At 42.8% G+C, this 18,685-nt stretch overlaps 2 protein-coding genes across 5 annotated transcripts; both read right to left on the reverse strand.

Annotated features, from left to right (window-relative positions):
* Window positions 1-3,174: 3,174 nt before the first annotated feature.
* On the reverse strand, window positions 3,175-6,610 carry GNRH1 (gonadotropin releasing hormone 1). Its single transcript, XM_009987624.2, has 4 exons — window positions 6,564-6,610; window positions 5,960-6,101; window positions 5,203-5,289; window positions 3,175-3,216 (listed from the first exon to the last, which is right to left on the reverse strand). Exons 2-4 carry the CDS (start codon window positions 6,098-6,100, stop codon window positions 3,175-3,177), a joined length of 270 nt encoding a protein of 89 aa, XP_009985926.1. The 5' UTR covers window position 6,101; window positions 6,564-6,610.
* A 2,775-nt stretch (window positions 6,611-9,385) lies between these two features.
* On the reverse strand, window positions 9,386-18,283 carry KCTD9 (potassium channel tetramerization domain containing 9). Of its 4 annotated transcripts, XR_015222914.1 has the most exons (13): window positions 18,173-18,234; window positions 16,897-17,018; window positions 16,211-16,254; window positions 15,954-16,050; window positions 15,431-15,489; window positions 14,705-14,833; window positions 13,993-14,060; window positions 13,795-13,890; window positions 13,208-13,357; window positions 12,742-12,847; window positions 12,344-12,477; window positions 12,030-12,181; window positions 11,540-11,574 (listed from the first exon to the last, which is right to left on the reverse strand). XR_015222914.1 is itself a non-coding variant. In XM_086628139.1 (12 exons), exons 1-12 carry the CDS (start codon window positions 18,281-18,283, stop codon window positions 11,458-11,460), a joined length of 1,233 nt encoding a protein of 410 aa, XP_086484265.1. In that variant the 3' UTR covers window positions 9,386-11,457. The 4 variants fall into 4 exon arrangements, 3 of the variants coding, with proteins under 3 accessions (XP_086484265.1, XP_086484266.1, XP_086484267.1); XM_086628139.1 differs by lacking the exon at window positions 12,030-12,181 and having other exon boundaries at window positions 9,386-11,574; window positions 18,173-18,283; XM_086628141.1 differs by lacking the exon at window positions 11,540-11,574 and having other exon boundaries at window positions 11,588-12,181.
* Between the last annotated feature and the right edge of the window lie 402 nt (window positions 18,284-18,685).

The raw sequence follows: 18,685 nt of genomic DNA on the forward strand, positions 1-18,685 counted from the left end.
TTTTTCTTTGGAGAAATATGCTCAACACTTGTTTTCTGGAGCTTTAATTAAAATTTGTCATGCTGTGATAAATTCCTTTAAAAATGTTACAGGCTCTAATCCACATTAGGGGAAGAGAGAACAGACAGCTTTCCATTTCAGCGGATTACTGGATTAGGAAAGGACACCGATTCCAGGGAGAACAGCTCTATGATCTGCAGTGGCAGAAAATACCACGATGTATGTGCAGTGGTTCTTGAGAACCTGCATCTCGTAACCTTCACACTAAGCAGCCCAGCGTATGTTCCTCAGATTAACAGTGAGTTAGACTTGTAGTAATAATGGCTCAGATTCTCAGATTTTTCTCTCCTTATTTATTTTTATAATTGTAAATGGAAATAATAAGTTTAAGATGTCTGTAATTTAACTGTAATTTTTGTTTTTAGCGAAAACATTCCTGACCCATTACTGCTACCTTGTTTGAATTTTTTTCTTTTAATTAAAAACTTCTCTTATATTTACTGTTGCAGACCAAATATCTAGTGGACCAGAGTGAGCTTTTCCTAGGACTACATCAGAAAGAAAAAGTGAACAAATAATGTGATTTCACTGATTGTAAGGCAGGAGAGGGGCTTTTCAAAAGCACATGAGGTTCACCTAATTCTGCTCCTGTTAATGTCGATGTGCTCAACGCAGCACTGCAGAGGCAGAATCCCCTCCCTTGACTTGCCAGCCACACTGCTTTGGATGCAGCCCAGGATATGGTTGGCTTTCTGGGCTGCCAGGTCATGGTGAGCTTCTCATCAACCAACACCCCCAAGTCCGTCTCCTCCGTGCTGCTCTCAATCCATTCTCCACCCAGCCTGGACTTGTGTTTGGGATTGCCCCGACCCACATGCAGGGCCTTGCACTTGGCCTTGTTGAACTTCATGAGGTTCACATGGGCCTGCCTGTCAAGGTCCCTCTGGATGGCATCCCTTCCCTCCAGCATGTCCACCACGCCACAAAGCCGGTGTCATCAGCAAACTCACTGAGGGTGCACTCGATCCCACTGTCCATGTCACCCACAAAGATATTAAACAGCACCAGACCCCCAGTACTGACCCCTGAGGAACACCACTCGTCACTGGCCTCCACTTGGACATGGAGCCGTTGACCGCAACTCTTTGAGTGCAACCATCCAGCCAATTCCTTCTCCACCAAGTGGTCCATCTATCAAATCCATGTCTTTCCAATTTAGAGACAAGGATGTCATGTGGGACAGTGTCTAATGCTTTGCAGAAGTCCAGGTAGATGATGTCAGTTGCTCTTTCCTTAGCCACCAACACTAACAAATTTGTCAGGCACGATTTACCCTTGGTGAAGCCATGTTGGCTGTCTCCAGTCACTTCTGTTTTCCATGTGCCTCAACGTTGTTTCCAGTGGGACCTGCTCCATGATCTTGAGGAGTGAGACTGGCCAGTAGTTCCCTGGGTCTTTCTTTTTTCCCTTTTTAAAAATGAGGGTTATGTTTCCCCATTTGCAGTCAGTGGGAACCTCACCGGACTGCCACGACTGCTCAAAGACGATGGATAGTGTCTTAGCATCTTCATCCACCAGTTGCCTCAGGGCCTGTAGATGCATCTCAGCAAGTCCCATGGACTTATGCATCTTGGGGTTCCTTGGATGGTCTTGAACCCGATCTTCTCCTACCGTGGGCAGTTCTTCATTCTCCCAGTCCCTGCCTTTGCCTTCTGTGACTTGGGCTGTGCAGCTGGAGCTCTGGTCAGTGAAGACTGAGGCAGAAAAAGTCACTGAGTACCTCAGCCTTCTCCATATCCCTGGTAACCAGGTCTCCCGTTTCCTTCTGGAAACAGCCCACATTTTCCTTTGTCTTCCTTTTATCACTGACAGAATTAAATCTGGCCAGTGACATCAAAGGCAACAAGAAAAACTTCTCTCTCAGGGCTATAATGTCACCTGTCCCTGCCCTCCCTTTACTCCTGACCCAGAAGCTCTCGGTCAGCTCCTCATCCATCCCCAGGGGGAGAAGCTCCGTGCACTCCAGCAGGTTGTTGATACAGAGGACAACTCTTCCTTGTCTCCTCTGCCTGTCCTTCCTAAAAAGCCTGTATCCTTCTGTTCCAGGACGGTGTGGTGGACACTATAGAGTACACAAGGAGTAGAGAGGAGCTTAACAAAAGGTGAAAAGCATCTGTTCATGCGGTGTTAATCAGACTGTTCTGACTTCAGGCTGCCATGGACATCCCTCCAGTGCATGACTGCATACCTGGAACCTGTTTTTCACATGCATGGTCTGCAGTTTGTGTGGGTTTTAAACAGAGGTGTAAGTCCTTAGCAGCTCTAAAATGCAGCCCCAACATGCATGGTACTAATGATGTAGCTTTTCATTGTTGGTATTATAAAGGTTTAATGACAACATAAACCCTGGGACACGTTTTTCTTGAATATGGATGACATGTTTTTGTGAGTGTTTTGAGATCCTGGATGTGATGGTTTAGTTATAAAACCCACCTCTGTGGACTGCAAAAACTTTTTTTTCCTCTCTCTTTCTTTTGGTCTTCTGCAATTGAATCAGCAGAAATTACAGCTTTTAAATTGAAGAAAGAGTAGGAGCTAGGCTTTGGAAAGGGAGTCTGCATCTTTCTGGGTAAATGATTTATGAAAGCAAGGTGTATAAATTTTCATGTTTTTAAAAATGTATTAACTATTGTAAAGTTTGTAAATACCTTTTTAAAATAAATGTAGTTTTTCTGAGTGAACCAGTAAAATAAGACCATATGAAAGTCTTTCATACATGGATTACTGAAGTGCAAGTGGAATTACATCCCAACAGTAAGTTTATTCTTGATTTTTAACAAAGTTGTATCACTGCTTTATCCAGCCACTAGTGAGATCAGACAGGGCTTTTGTCCAGGCATCGTCGGGACGTGTGAAACCAAAGCTGTCACGTCCAAGTTTTCATTGCAGGACACAAAGCAGACCCTCTGCTGCTGAGCCCCTGCCACTGGGCTAGGATGTGTTCTCTTTTACATGTAAGCTAGTCATCTACACAACAATCATCTACTCTTTAAGTGCAATTTCGGAGTATTTATTCACACAATGCAATCTAAGCGGAGGCCATTTGAAGAGGAATTGATTTTAACATAGCTTTGAAGTTTTATTCTGAGTCCGTTGTAGTTTGGCTTTGTGGGTTTAAATCTTCTTTCGTCCAGCTTCTCCTTCGATCAGACTTTCCTGTAAACACACATCATACACTTTTTTTTTTAAAGAGAAGAAATGACTTTGATGATGGAATTTTAAAGCCTGGTCAGATGCTAAAATATTCATATTGTGGTCTCCATTGGAAGGAGGATTAGAATGACATAAATCTGACCCGACGTGATCTCTCTGCCACCTGCCCATGGATCTGATCATGTAACTGGCACTTATAATGGCCCTTTTCATCCCAAAGTGCATGACCAGCTTTACATCTGTTAATGGGTCCACCACTGCAGCCGCTCTTGGAGTGCAACCCAACAGCTGTTGAACACTGCACTTTGGCAGCAGTTTAGGACAAGAAGCATGAACTTGCACAAAGCATCAGTATGTAGAATGTCTCTGTGAGCTCCAAGCAGTTGGCCGAGATACCTGAGACAAGAAAGCTGTGCTTGCAAAAGCATCACCAGGTCATCACAGAGCGGCACAGTTGCCCTGTTACCATTCTCTGTGTACCTTAGTACGAATGGAAACCACGTTCCTGTGTCACATCCTGCTGGATCGTCTCCTACTTGAATATTTATTTATGTTGTTACCTCTGAGCTGAAAGCCTCACGTGTTTTGGATAGATGTGCTGTCTGAACATGGCATTTTTTTCCCTTTTGTATCTTAGCTAGGTCTATTTTTTGTTTGTGCTCACTACCAGTTTCTCCAGGAAATGATGAAGATAATTTGAGAAGTTTTTCCATGGGGTGGACCATTTCCAGACACCTCCCCTTTCATTGCGTAATATTCCTGTAGCAACTCCAGGAATGTGTTAGATTGGAAAAGCTGCATCTGGAAAAATTTTTGTTCGTTTTCAATGCCATTTAGCATTTCAATGCCGTTTAGCTGCTTAAGCTAGAAATAAGAAGGCCACATCGTTCAGGCTGTGCACGGAATAAGACATGCAAACTGTTTGATGCAGGTGCTTGGAAGTTTCTATGCCGATGTGCAAGATTACTAGCAAACCTAAGATTCTGACTGGGGGGTGCCTGCAGCTCTGCAAAGTGAGTAAGAAGTATTAAGGACTCCTTTCCACATATCCTGGTAATTGTTCTGGTATCTTTTTCCTGCCTAACATAGACTCTTGCAGTAAAAATAAAAGTCTAAATATACTGAGTTACTGTTGCTTGCTCTTCATACTGCAAGTAGTATTACTGGAAGCCAGAGTCAGACAAAGATCCCATTTTATGTTTAGTACAAATATGATTAAAGATGACCTGAAAAAAATGGGAGTTTGGGTAATTGCTGTACGAAAATCCAATGGAAGTCAGACTCTGCCTGTCTGCATTACTGTTGCTGAGTTTTTGAGCCTTCTGCAGGCCAGATTCCACAGTGAAAGGCTGGAACACATACTTGAAGCTTTTGGTCTTGGCTTCAAAAATGAAGCAGAGATTGAGTGTTCCAACTTTTAGGACAGCACAGAGACACTTCCCAGGAAGTGGTGACCATCTGGCCTGATCAAGGTGTTGCTATATTAATTAAAGAGCACATTTTTGCTGGAGAGCGTGCTTTCTGTGGCAGTTAGCGTGTATGTGAAGTCTCTGCTGTCATTGTGTTAGGGCATCTAATGGAAAAGACATTTCCCAGTCTAGGGACCTTGGGAGCAGCAGCTTCCATATGGCTTGATCCTTCAGCTGGCAAACTGCACCTTTGAAGTTAAGCATCTATGAATGCTGCATAGATTTGTATTAAGGTAGAATGCATTTGACTTTATTTTGTTTTTAATTTAGGGAGTAATGGCATTGCTACGACTGGAGCATCAAGAATAATGTAGTCCTGTCCTAGGACTGTAGCTCTGAGGTACTTGAGAATGATACAGGTAATAAGGGCAGAGCCAGTATTGCCACGTGAACTAAATTTACATGCTGCTGCCTCCTCCTCCTCCACCACCGTTTTTTCTTCTTCCCTCTGTGTACTTTCCCAGCCTGGACTGGTCCCCTAATTTTCCCATAGTGATAAAAGAAAACCCATGTTACTTACCATGGCTTCCTTCAGATCACTGAACGTGGAACGTTGGTACGAGCCTCTCTTCTGCACTTCCCCTAATTTTTCCATTTCATTTGCAATCTGAATGGGGAAGTGAAACAGCCTTCAGGAAAGGAGATTTTTCTGCTCAAGCGACTCTACCCTCGTTCCAGGTGAAGATGAAACTGTTCCACTGCACAATTTAAATTCACCTCTTTCCCAGGTGCTGTATTTGTGCTACAGAAAACTCAAAATCAGGATGTTAGAATTGCTGTTAGGAGTGTTAGAAAGGATGGGGAAACCGATGGTGGGCAGAACCTTCCACGTCTGCTTTGTCATTTAATTGCTCATGGGTTCCCACACCACAGCAGCCCATGGCTGCATTCTCAGCGAAGTGGGTGAGTGTTGTCAGAAAACAGCCCATCAGAGTCACAGTATGGGCTGAAATTTAGGGACAGGATGAAACCAGGTTTAACCTGGAGCACAAACTTCCATCTCTCCTTCCCAGCAGACTGCCCAAGCTCTCAGCCTACAGTAGACAGTGCTGCTCTTGATGCAGGGCTGGCAAATATCTTCCCCTCATGCCAGTTACTTTCCAGTTACTAATTTAAAGATGTGTGTGTGTATATACATCTGTCTGTATGTTTGGAGGGAGAGAGACAGGTATGTGCACATACCAGTAAAGCCTACGTCCTCTCTTTTTTGCTTGCATCTTTTACAGATAAGGGGTCCCAGCTGAAACAGCAGGGTGGTTTTACAGTCCAGAACTCACCTCTTGAAACGATTCTGCCAGGTTTTCGGCGTTCCTTTTTCCCCCTGGTTGCAGGCCATAAGACCAGTGTTGAGCCAAGCAGATTTCCAGAGACAAGACAAATAGGAGGACACTGACAAAGATCTTCCAGGACTTATCCATTCTGTGAGAGAACAAAACATCTTTTTGATCATAATGACATTACAGCTCCGTTTTTATCTTACAGAATTATGAAAATGTTACGTTTCTGGATCTCCAGTTCTGGTCTTCTGCACCCCAGTGGCGTTGTGCCTACGTGTGAGCCCAGCTGGGCTTTGAGCCTCTCAAAGCACGGATTAGCTCATTATAAAGAGACTTAACATCTGAAAAATTTGGCTGAAGATCTGAATTAGGATTTTTGAACACCCTTTCAGAGTATTAGGAATTTCTGAACCTCAAAGGTTCCATGAAAGTCCCTGTTGATATTTGACAGATGTGTTCAGTTTATGCAGTTTCTGTTCTAATGTCCCAGCTCCTTAGAAAGTGCTCTTTGCAGTCTCTTCTAATGCAAGTTTCTTCTCGTAGGATCATCTGTAAGCACTGAATAAGTAAAAAGGGAATCTGTTATATTGTTCAAGCACATTACCTGCTTGCTGAGAGAGGTTGCAGAGCAACTCCAGCTCTTCTCTGTTTGAAAATGTCCTGCAAGTACGCTCGTCATCTCACTTTTTATATACAGCCACCCCAACACCAAGCCGTTCGCAGCAGGTCACTTTATCCAATTCTCTCTCCCAGGCTGCAATTTTGTTCTTAAGATTGCTCTAATGCAGCAGAAGTAAAGCACATAATTGGAACACCCCGGGTGTAGCTATTAAATTCAGCTGTTTTCTCTAAGAGCCATAAAAGTAACAGCCTTTCTTTTAAGAGGCTGTAAATCTGACATTCAAATCTACCTGACTGCTGTCACCCTGTGGAAAATACACAACCTTTTCTTTCAGTGGCTTCTAATTTTTATGTAAAAGTTCTTGGGTGAGTTTGACTTTGTTGAGAGTTGAAATGGATGAGGAATTCAGCTTAGTCTCTGTATGTCAGGCATGAAGGCAACAGTCTTTCGGTGCAGAAACAAGAGCCTAGGATTGCACAAGTGCAATTTGCATTTTTCCTTTGAAAATCTGCTCCTTAATGTTTAAAATGCCTTCATCTTCCTTGCTCTATAAAAGGCAAAGTAGTATTAAAGTGATGAAATGGACAAGTATATTAAATTGTAAATATGCTGGGGAAGGGACCCTCTTAGTTGTCACAACGGGGTCTCTTTCATGCATAGGACTCCTGGACACAAGTTATTTTGTGGGTTTTTTTTGTATATGTCTGTGTGTGTGTAAATGTGCATTGAAGTACTTTGAGAGTTCTTCATTCTTGAGAGTTATGCACTGCAGTTTTATAAAGGAGTTGATAGCTATTTGCATGTAGGAGTTAAATTCAGTAATTTTGACTGCAGAAAGTGAATTATTTTATTTTTTTTTATCCACCCGGTAGCTCTTTTGTTTTGCTATGCACTGTTTTATGTGCAGTTGAATGTACCATGTTTATTGTTCTTCAAACATCCTTTCTTCCTGGTCCCATGATCTTTTTGAGATTAATGGATTAAAGTAATTTAATAAGTAAATAATTTAAGGAAGATTTAGTAACTCTAGCAAAGAGTAATTCTTCCTGCTCTAATGCTCCTCCTACTCACGGCAAGAGGAGCCAACATTTAACTTCAGCTGATAAACTGATCAAGCTGTGAAAATAGTTTGTTTCAGTGGGAGAGAAGTGACCTCAGCGTAGGCACATTGCTGCAGAAGAGAGATTTTCCTGTAATAGTGTTTTAAGACTCCTTTTCCCCGATGAGCCTAGCAAAAATTAAGGTTATTTAAAGGTAAATAGAAGATCATCTTCATCCTGAGGGATGACATTTAAATAGAGGGGTGGGGGGGGCTGCTACAAAGCTGACCCCAAAGCACGTCCGAAAGAGCACGTAGCTGCACTGGTTGTGAGCTGTTCCTCGTCTTCTCTTACGCTCCAGACCACAGTTGTGAGTTACAGAAAGGAGCAGGGAGGCCAAGGAAAGATGACAGCTGGTTTTGTTTGCCCACAAATACTGTTACGGCCCCGTGTAACGGAAACCAACAAACTATGATTTTGGCAGAGGTGGACTCTGAATGGAGTCCCATCCAAGGTCTGCGAGAGCTTCACTCCGGGCTCGTCAGCCTGGTCCCAGCTTTGTGCTCTCAAAAAAATCCAAGTGTGAAGCTGGGTGTTCAGCACTTGACCTCTCTTTTGTGTTCAGACCCTGGAGCATAGTTGACATAAACTTTTCCAAAGTGCCCAGACCTTCAAGTGCACTGTTTTTTTTCTTCTTTGGGGAGAGAAATCTTAGTGCCTGCCAATGCTGTGAAGTACCTACATGGAAGTCTAGGACTTGTCAGGAAAACCCGGGTTTGTGGATTCCCATTCCAAGAATCAAGACCTCTCTTCTATCAGAAGAGTTGGAAAGGCATATCCTAACCTAATGAATCTCTGAGGCTTTTTCAGCAGCATTCCTAACCCATGGATGTGTACTGGAGGTGAGAAACCGAAGGAAGAACTAGATTTTTTCCCAGTTTTGGTGCTCCACAGCACGGCTGTGGTGTGCTGTGTTTGTATTACCACTGCTGTGCCGGAGTTTATCAGACTGAAATCATGAGCACTTCATAGAGCAAAGTCAAGGTCAGGTTTTTTTCTTCCATAGGTGCTTTGGCACTTCCTTACTAAGACACAGCTTAGCTGCTTGTGCTGTGTGATGATAATCTCTAATGTGGAAAGTGTTTTAAATAGTGCACATACCTATGAAAATTGTGGTTAATGACTTCTGACTTCAGATATTTTATTAAGCAAATATGACGGGTGGGGACAAAGAAAAGCTGAAAAGTATTGCAGATGAATGACAAGTCAAAAAAAAAAAACCGAACATGGAAGTTCTCAAACTGAAGGTATCAGAAACATTGCAGCAATCCCACAACAGAAGGAACACTTAGTTGTTTTTCTAGCAGGTAAGCTTTATGCTTGAAAGCAAAAATTCTTTTGCTTTCTGCCATAGTGCAAATTGCCTGTGCAGAAGTGAAGACATCTAAAACTCAACCTTCTCATAAATTAAGTAGTCAAGAGAGGATAATTCCTAGTTTACACTAAGTAGTCTATTTGAGAATGCACTGGTTACATACAAATCCAGTCTAAGGTGACAGTTAAGGTCTCAGGAATGGCAAAACCAACAGCTACAACGCTTTAAAGTTTGCATACAAGAAGCTATCAAAGTTAAAATTTGCCTTTTCTAACTTGCTGTCCTTCCCACAGAAGTCAGATAAGATTGAGATTGTTTTTTTAAATTAAGACAACCAAGACACTTTTATATTTCACACTTTTATTAATGCAATTTAAATTATGCTGGAACCTGCAATTTCTGAATAGGCCACTTCGGGCTACTCATACAGCTTTGTCATAGCAAAAGAGGTACCTTAAATTCATCTGTGAATGAATGATGCCACATGCTGTGATTATTAAAAACATAGTGCTTCAGTGAAAGTTCAAATATATCTTATACACAGTGATTATGAAAATAGATTTTTTCCATACAATATTTTACTTCTGCCAGCTACAAAATATGATAAAGAAAAATAATTCATTTATTTCTCTAGCCCTAGGAATCTTCTTCTACTGCAACATATACATCTCTCTCAATGACAGCGATGAGGTGGGAGAAAGGACTCCAAAATCACGCTGAAATATTTCCCTTGAATCTATAGGTGTATTTCACCAAGGATATGGTGGTGTCCTAGAGCCAGATCAAGAGGCCTCAGAACCTGGAGGAAATAAAATCCTAATTCTGAACCACATGGCTGTGGGATTTTGAGTCCCAGAAGTTCATGTCATATGCCTGAGTTAACCCAACTTGAAAATAAGGGAGAATCCTGCAATTCCCCCCAAACAAATCACATACTGGTCCTGAACTCATCTTTCTAGGTTGATGGCAAAGCAGCATTTTTCTAACAACTACTGAGACAAAAAGACTTCAGAGGACAGCAAATCTGCACTGCAAGTCAAAGACAACCCCCACTGAAGTAACTGTGGAACTCAAACCACTGCTAACGGTGTCACATTCTGTAAGTTTTGGGATACACTGGTTCTTAACTTCCAGTAACAGCTGTACTTCCTTAGATTCAAGGTTGGTTTTAACTTTGGGGTGTTTTAAGTAAGCATCTGAGGTAAGAGTTCTTGATGCACCTTTTTTTTGGTATAGTTTCTTCATGTGCTTTTTGATTGTGTATAAAATAAACGTGTTAGATGAGAACTAGATTGCTACTAGAGTGAAAACAGCTTATTGAACGAGGTGCACCACCACTTAAAGACATGCTGTGAGGCTTTCTGCACTGCAGAAGTCACCTAGTTCCCTATTTGCTCACAGGTAAAGCAGTTGCCCTACGCAAGACACTGTTGCAGTCACTTAAAGCAGGCCCAAAGTGGAACAATAAGATCTGGCTGGGAAAGGGATTATGCCCATGCTTCCAAGGATGCAGTGTACAAGAGTATTTGCATAGTGCATTGAGGGGAAACGGGTGCCATTTATTCATGTACTGGAGTAATGACAGGAGGACAGAGTATGTGCGGTGGCCCCAGTGCTTAGCTCTGCTTTGGTGACAGTATTGTATTCTCCTATGTACATTTAATTCCCCACAAAGAATGAAAAACCTACAGGTACTCCAGTTCAGAGTGGTTAGGACATTGGAAAGCAAGAGAATTTTTCTTACCAGCTGTGATTGATCGTGCAATTTCACACTAATTTGGAAAGGATTAAATAAGACATCCAATTTCTCAACAGGGATGTTTTAGTTATAACTTAATCTGCTGTGTAGGCAGATCCCTTCCGTGGAAGCAGCTTCCACTGCACGTTTTAGAAGATGATAAAGCTGTTCTATACCTGCATTCAAACTACTACAAGGCAATATATTACCTATGATGACAGTTAACTACTAGTTTCACCCCAGAAGAGTACCTGAAAACATCCTGTGGACATTGTCTAAACCACATCTGTCACTTAATACACTGCATGAGTGAAGAAACTGACTGTAAATACACTAGTCTAACTGTAAACCTGAACTTTGTTGCTACTATACATGAATAACATTTTCTATTCATATTGCAGCTACAGATTTAATAAATAGAATTGCATATATTGTGCTTTATAAATTAAAATGCATTCCAAAGTGAGGCAATGCTAAACAATGAATCTATTTACCCCTCTCCCTAAACCAGCCACACATTCTGGTTCTAGAACCAGCCCACTTTCATGTATTTCTAAGTCTTAAACAAAAGCTCCCTCCTCCCAAAGTGATCAAAGAGTTTACTTAGGCACTACTGCAAATGCAAGTTATCTAATAACCATTACTTTTAACTTAATAAGGGGAGGAGGTGAAGAGAGTCACAATAAATATTTTGATTCCTTCCTCTTCGGCGTGTTCTCTTCCCTATCTGACGCTCTGAGACATGTGCAAAGGTGTGAGCATCTCTTCAAAGATCGCTCCTTTTACATTAGATCCCCTCAAATTAGCTTCTTGTAGATCACAACCTGATAGATCACAATTCTGAAGAGTAAAAGAAAAATTAGATGTTAATTGAATATACCCAGAACATAGTTAAAAACTTTACCTTAACTATAATTATAGACAAGCCACGTTCACTTCCACAAATTTCAGTGTAAACTTCTAGTCTATCGCTCTAGTTCAGAGTTTCAGTTACTTCTGGTAACAGCTGGGTATATTTTTAAGTTGTTACTTACACTCTTTATATCAAATTATCTTCCAGGTGTTACTAATATTTGCTGAACAAAGCTAGAAAGGAGTTGCCTATTGCAATCTCACCAGACATGACTCTGAATGCTGCTCTAGTACTTGAGGAAGAACAGCCATGTACACAGCTTGCAAAATGAGCAAGTTTGTCTTTCTAATAGAGACAGCAGCGTATCGTGTGCCACCAGTCAGGTAAGATTCCATCACTAGTCTACAAATTATGTCACAGGATCAAAAAAACCTCCACAAACCCAGGCAACTGCCTTTCTCTTCAGTGATGGCATGATGGCACAGTTAAGTTTAGCATTATTTCCATGCATCACTTCTGAGATGATAGGAGCCACTCCTGTGGCTTTCAGGTGCTAGCAAATCCAAGACTTTAGACTCATCTTCCAAACTGAGGCTAGAAAGAAAATGTGATTCCCTAGATCATTCATGAATCACTAAGACTGAAAAAAGACTAGTGCACTTGGTCTAGTTTGAAGCTGAAGAACTCAGCCAAAAGGCAGCAATCTCCAAAATTTTATCAGTTGACTAGTTAGTATATAAAAGAATGATAACTCACTTCCAAATCAGTTCCTGCCAAAGTTGCTCCTCTAAGATTACAGTTTTTTAGTTTTGCATTTTTCAGCGTTGCAACTCTTAGATTAATTCCTGTCATTTGACTGCCTTCCATGTCAACACCTTTCAGGTTAGCACCTAAAACACACACAGAGTAGTTTTGTGAAGAAAAACAGCCAGAAAACACAGTAGTTCCAGAATGATGCTTCCTCAGAGACATGTAAATTGACAGAAGTCAAGGTAGAACTTGCAATGTAATGATTATACGGTCACATACTCAGGTTGGTATTCGCGGCCTCTTCTCATGACAAAATGGATTGTACAAACCACAGCTATGCCATATAGATTTCCAAACACATGGTTCGGTTTCCACAGAGCACCTAACAGCCAAAAACGTCTTACCTTCCAAATTAGCTTTAAGGCCTGAGGGATCTTCAAAATTGCACCCTTTCAGAGATGCTCCTTCTGCGTTGGAACACAGCATCTTTACCCCTTGAAGGTTTGCACACTGGTAAGAGACAGACGTGTCAGTGAGATTCATTAAAGAGCAAAGATGAACAATACTGAAAATGATCAGAGTGTAGTTTTCATTTCTGTTTAGGAAATGAATCCCATTAAAGCATAACCACCTTGTTACTGTGAGGCAGTGTAAGAACTTGCTATACTATTACTTCTCAGGATATCAGGATAGATATCATCACCCACTGCTCTCTTCCTTCTAACTTAAGATAGCTTCAAAAAGCTTGTGAAGTGATCTGACTAGAAAATATTGAACTACGTGTTTTACACTTCTCTGCTTGTTCCAATTCCTCTTCCCTTAAAGTAACTAAAGCACAGCCCAGACTTTCCAAGACACAACAATTCTTACATCAAGCACTGATCCAGAGAGGTCAGCTCTTTCAAGATTTGCACAGCACAGGTTGGCATGGGCTAGGTTGCAACGGCTTAGGTTTGCCATCTTGAAGTTTATGTATCGAAGATCTAGACGTGAAAGATCTGCTCCACTGAAATTGAGACCCTAAAACCAAAACAACACCACCCAAAAAGTTACAGAAGATGAAGTGTAGCTCTGAACACAAAACAGGCAAGAGAATCATGTATATGTATCTCTGTGTATATTAAATACACACACACGACCATCTATTCTGCTATATAAGACTAAAACGCAAAGCTATCAAGCATTGTCCTTGGTTATCCTAGTGCACTTTACATTTAAAGACAATAGCTTAACAAATTGCTCCTCCAGGAAACCCTCAACCTAAAGAAGGAAAGCAGCCCAAACAGCGCACTTGAATTTCATGTTAAGGTCACTCTGCCACAGCTTGGAACCAAAACTCAATTAAAAAGCAGCGGAGGAAGCACATGTTTGAATTTCAAGTTGTCACAAAATGCTGCAGGATGTTTAACCACCGGACACTGACAATAGAGATCCAGACAAAGTCTGCATTTTCACACCTGACATCGCAGCTCAGACTTGGTCGGGGTTGCCAGCAGGAATCGGACAAACTCTTTTCGAGATATGGGAGAATGATCCTCAGCTGGCTGTGAATTCTGTTGAGAGAGTCGTTTAAAAGCTAATACAGACAGGACTAAATTATATATTGCCTACAAGAACAGGACATGTGCATTCATAGATTAAAGAAAACAAGTTACCTTAATAGCTATTTCTAGATGTTCAATTAGTGAATCGATACCAAAAAACCTGGCTTCTTCCAAAACACCTAACAAGACAAAGCAGGATTTGTTATTTACAGGGAGTCGCTGAAGAAGAGGGCACTCTTCTCTTAGTGGAGAAGGCAGTGTATAGCCACAGAGAGCATGCCAGAAAGTTTGGGTTAATCCATCCTTACTATTGAAGAAGCATCAATTCAATCGACTTTTTCTAATTCTTATACCTTTTATACATTTCAGCTACACTAACAAAGATGAATAGATCACTTGTGGAAGTTTAAGGCATCTCGAAGAAATGCATAAAGTAATAAAACTAACAACCACATACATTATATTAGTTATAGCTGGATAGAGGAAAAGCAAATTTGTTTGCAGCTAAAAGGAGGAAAATAACGTAGTAAGGATGTTTCCAATACCAGTATTAGGCTAAAGATACCAAATCCAGAATTACAGCCAGGTATTAGTCCGGTAGGGAGAAATTTTAATGCTCTCAAGATAAGTCAGTTTAAACAGTGTATCCTCATTAAGCCAAGCATGTGGAATTGCAATGCTCAAGAATAAATTCACCAAAGAAAAATCCCAAATGTTTAGATGAGCAAACGAAAGTCCCAGTGACTTCATCATGTTTACCTGAGGGCAAAGTTTAGCTTCTAAAGAGTAGTAATTTAGGAGAGGTCATACAAGTAATACCTACCTAGCAAATTAATGCCATCATTTACAATGAGCTGTCCGTGACGCAAATAGTTCAAAATTGGCTCAAAATACTCTGGACTGCGGTCAATGAGGAATGCTCCTCTATGATCTTGCTTATTTCCCCAAGCATCTGTTTCCACAACATATATATAATTAAATTTGATATATTAATAGAAGAGCATTTGCTTCAGTTTCAGATTTTTACTACCAAAGAGTACTGGATTATGAAACATTCCACCTGAACGGGTGTTTCTTAGAGAAAAGGAAAGAAAATTGGGAGAGGGGTGTGTGGAATCACCTTAAACCAAACTCATTCCTGCTATAACTAAAACGTTTGTCACATACATAAGAATCATTGCTAGAACAAAAGCAGCATTTGAGTCTGGCCTTTGCTAAAGGCTGTCTCGTTCAGTGTTTGCTCATTCATTCTGCTGACAAAACTGAGCAAGACACAACAAGAAGATAAAAATCTAAAATGAAACAAACGAACAAAAAAGACCCCAAAATATTAACTATGGAGGGAAGTCATCTTTTCAGTTGAAAGGCACTGCATGGGCAACAGAGAAACAATTACAAAAACCCAATTATGCATTCCACTCTGATACTTTAACATACTTTTGGTATTTTAACTTATGAACACGAGTCTCAACTTGATAGTGCCTTGTGCCTTCTGCCTCCTTTGCTAATTTGTTAGCTGAAAAAATAAAGTTTATTTCAATATACTGACCTTTATCTTTAAACATGTGGGCCAACATACTGTCAGGTTCTTTATTAACCAAAGTGCTCCTAGGAAACAAAGGCAGGGCTATTTTATTTTTGCCATGGAATCTTTCCCTCAAGAGACAAACTTGCTGGCTGGTGTGTATTTTCTGCCCTTGGGGTGTGATACGCACTCCAACAGCTACAATGCTGTACTGATTTAATTTCATATAGTGTGATAACGAAGTATCTTTCTGACTTGATGTATTGTAAAGGTATTTTAAATACAAAGCCCTTAGTTGACTGAAATATTCCAAGGATAAATCCTGGCCTCTTCAGGCTTTTCACCAGTTTTACTTCATATCTAAACTGTTTAAGAATTAATTTGTTGCAAAACTGTGGTAGGAAACACAAAACACAGAGTTATTTTTCTAGCTCTTTTGCAAGAGCATCTGAAGCCTCTGTCCATCTGGATGGACACTACCAGCTGCTACAACTACTTGACTGAAATCAAGTCCTTTAAGAACAAAACCAACTCGTTGCATTTTTACCGTGTGGTGGTGAAGTATCGGCCTCCAACATTGAGTGTTAACCAATCTGTGTGTGACCCTGTTAGTTCTTCATGAGGTCTCCCATCCGTCTGAGGATCTACACACATGAGAAAGACACAGTAATTAGGAGAAAAATTGTGAATATTCCTGAATCCTCCATATGGTAGGAACACCAGAAAGTAAGATTTTACATGAAAGCAAGACAAAACATCTTTCCATTAAACAGAAGGTTAAAGATGAGCATTACAGAGACTTACCAATGAAGGGTTCCCCTTCACAGACAAACAAAACATCATCATCCCTGAAAGGGGAAGGGGGAAGAGAAGGAGAGGGAAAAAAAAAATTAATCATAATTTTTGGTTCGTCTAAGCGATAGTGGTAACCCCTCATGATTTGTTTCAGGTAAATGATAATCAGTTGCCATTAGTTATAACTTTATCTGATTTTTATCTGAATTTTGCAGGTTCCAGTGGATTGTAATATGATTGACTTCATTAGAGTGCTATCTGTATCAACGAGGTAGGGATCACTTCTGTTACTCAACCAGTTTAATTTTACAAAAGAGCTGCTTTTCTCCCCGCTCTGGGAGCGTTCCATGAAGCCAAAGCAATGCTACAGGTCGTCCCCTTCAAAAAAAAAACCTCATCCAAGTGCTGACTAGAACAGTGGAATTTTCCTGGTACGTACATCAGCACAGGAGGGTGTTAAAAGGCATAAAATGCAGCTTGTATCAAGTTCTGATTCATCAAGACAGAAACGCTTTGAAGTTCAAAGACAGCATTACTTTCCTTGAGGCATGACAGCACCTTTGGGCGTACTGGCTGGCAACGACAAGTTCTGTTTTTAAGGAAAGCACTGGTTATTGATTAAGGTCAGAGGATTAATAGGCCGGTAAGTCTCTTAATCTGCATCCACGATTTGACTTTTATTGGATAAGCCTTACCTAATCAAAGCGATATCGTCAATGAGTCCACCTTTTCCATTGTAAACACTGGTGGCTTTTATTCCAAGCTTATTGCTGGCCACAGACAGCAGGTCTGACAAAGTCCCATACACAGCCACGACCTGTGGAAGACAGAGGTGGTTACAGGCACTGTGTTCACACAGTTCCTGCCATTTCAGACTTACTACCAGGGCCACCAGTATCTTCTTATGGGGAGGAGGAAGATATGTACGGGTCTCTACTGAAAAAGGGAATCAAACAGACCAACTTTGATGTTAGAAACCCAGCTGCCTTAAAACGAGGTGACGTGCACATCCCTTGGCCACGACTCAACGTACTGACGTGGCGGCAGCAGCGGAAGAAGGAATGTTGGGACTACAGGAATATGATGATTCAAGTATTATTTCTCTAAAGAAATACTGCTGTTTGCTCTGTTACTACAAGTCTCTCCCGAATCTATTTCCCCTCTCTAAAACCAAAAATTAAACTGCCATCCCGTTAACTGTCTTCAGTCCAGACACACGGATAGGAAATGTCAGGGATCATGGATCGCGTTCAGTAGAACTGCATCATAGGGCCTTTTCCTCGGCGATTTGTGCCCTGCTCGGGCCCACAAACCTCCACTATCGCCACTGTCGCGACATGACCACGTGGATTTTAAACAAGCGGTAGAGCTTGATTCGTTTTATTTGTTGTCTGTCCGACAGGAAGCGCACAGCGCCGTGCGCCGCACTCGGCGGAGACCCGACATCCTGCGGGATTTACTCTACGTGCTTCCCACCGGTACCGGGACGCGTAGAGCAGGACCTGAGTTCATAACGGTGACGCGAAGGTGACTTTAACTGCGGTTCCGGCACGAAGTCGCGATTCCCCTCGGCCTGTCGCGATTCCGGCACGAAGTCGCGATTCCCCTCGGCTCGCACAAACGCCGGCCGCCGCTGCCCGTTCCCCGGCGGGTAACACTCCGCTCCCGCTTCGGCCGCAGCAGGGCCGGGCCCCGGCAGACCGCACCGAGCGCGGGGAGGGGGCGGCGGCGGCGGCAGCGCGGCCGAGGGGGCGGCGGAGGGCTTCTCACCGGCGCCGGCAGCCCCGCTCGCGGCGCGGCGGCCCCTTCCCGGAGCCGAACCACGGGCAGCGCTGCGCCGCACCTGCCCACCGGCGGCTGAGGCGAGGGAAAGGGATGCGGAGTTACTCAGGACCGGGCTCCCGGCGGGCAGCACCTCCCCGCGGGCGGCGGGACCCCGCCGAGGGCCCGACCCCCCCGCCCGCCCCTCACCTTCCCGTTCCGGGGGCTGCCGTTAACGAACAGCGTGACCCGCCTCATGCTGCGGCGGCGGCAGCGCGCTCCTCCTGCCGAACCCGGAAGGCAGCGAACGCTGACCGACATGAGGCCTGGCCAATCGCGGCTGCCCCGCGCCGAGCCCGCTGTCCAATAAGAAACGCGGTCCGCCGGAGTGGCGGGGCAAGGACGGGCGGGGCAAGGACTGCCAACAGCCAATCAGGGGAGGCGTAAAGCCCTGTATTAGCATAAAGCACGACCCGAGGTGGAGCCGCCCTTGATTGGTGCAGCCTGTCACGTGGGCGCGGTTCGTGAATGGACCGTTTGGGTTGTGGTGTTTTTTTTTTTTTTTTTCAAAACTGGCACGAGAGCCATAGTTCGTGATCCCTCCGCGCGCGGCCAGCGAAAGAGTCCCCCCTCCCCGTGAAGCCCTCCCGGCGCCCGGGAAAGAAGGGCGGTACGGGACCGGCCCTCGTAAGCCGCCTTCCTTCCGCGCTCCTTCGGCTGCGA

Source organism: Tauraco erythrolophus, chromosome 29, assembly GCF_009769465.1.
Source record: "Tauraco erythrolophus isolate bTauEry1 chromosome 29, bTauEry1.pri, whole genome shotgun sequence".
Classification (NCBI taxonomy): domain Eukaryota; kingdom Metazoa; phylum Chordata; class Aves; order Musophagiformes; family Musophagidae; genus Tauraco; species Tauraco erythrolophus.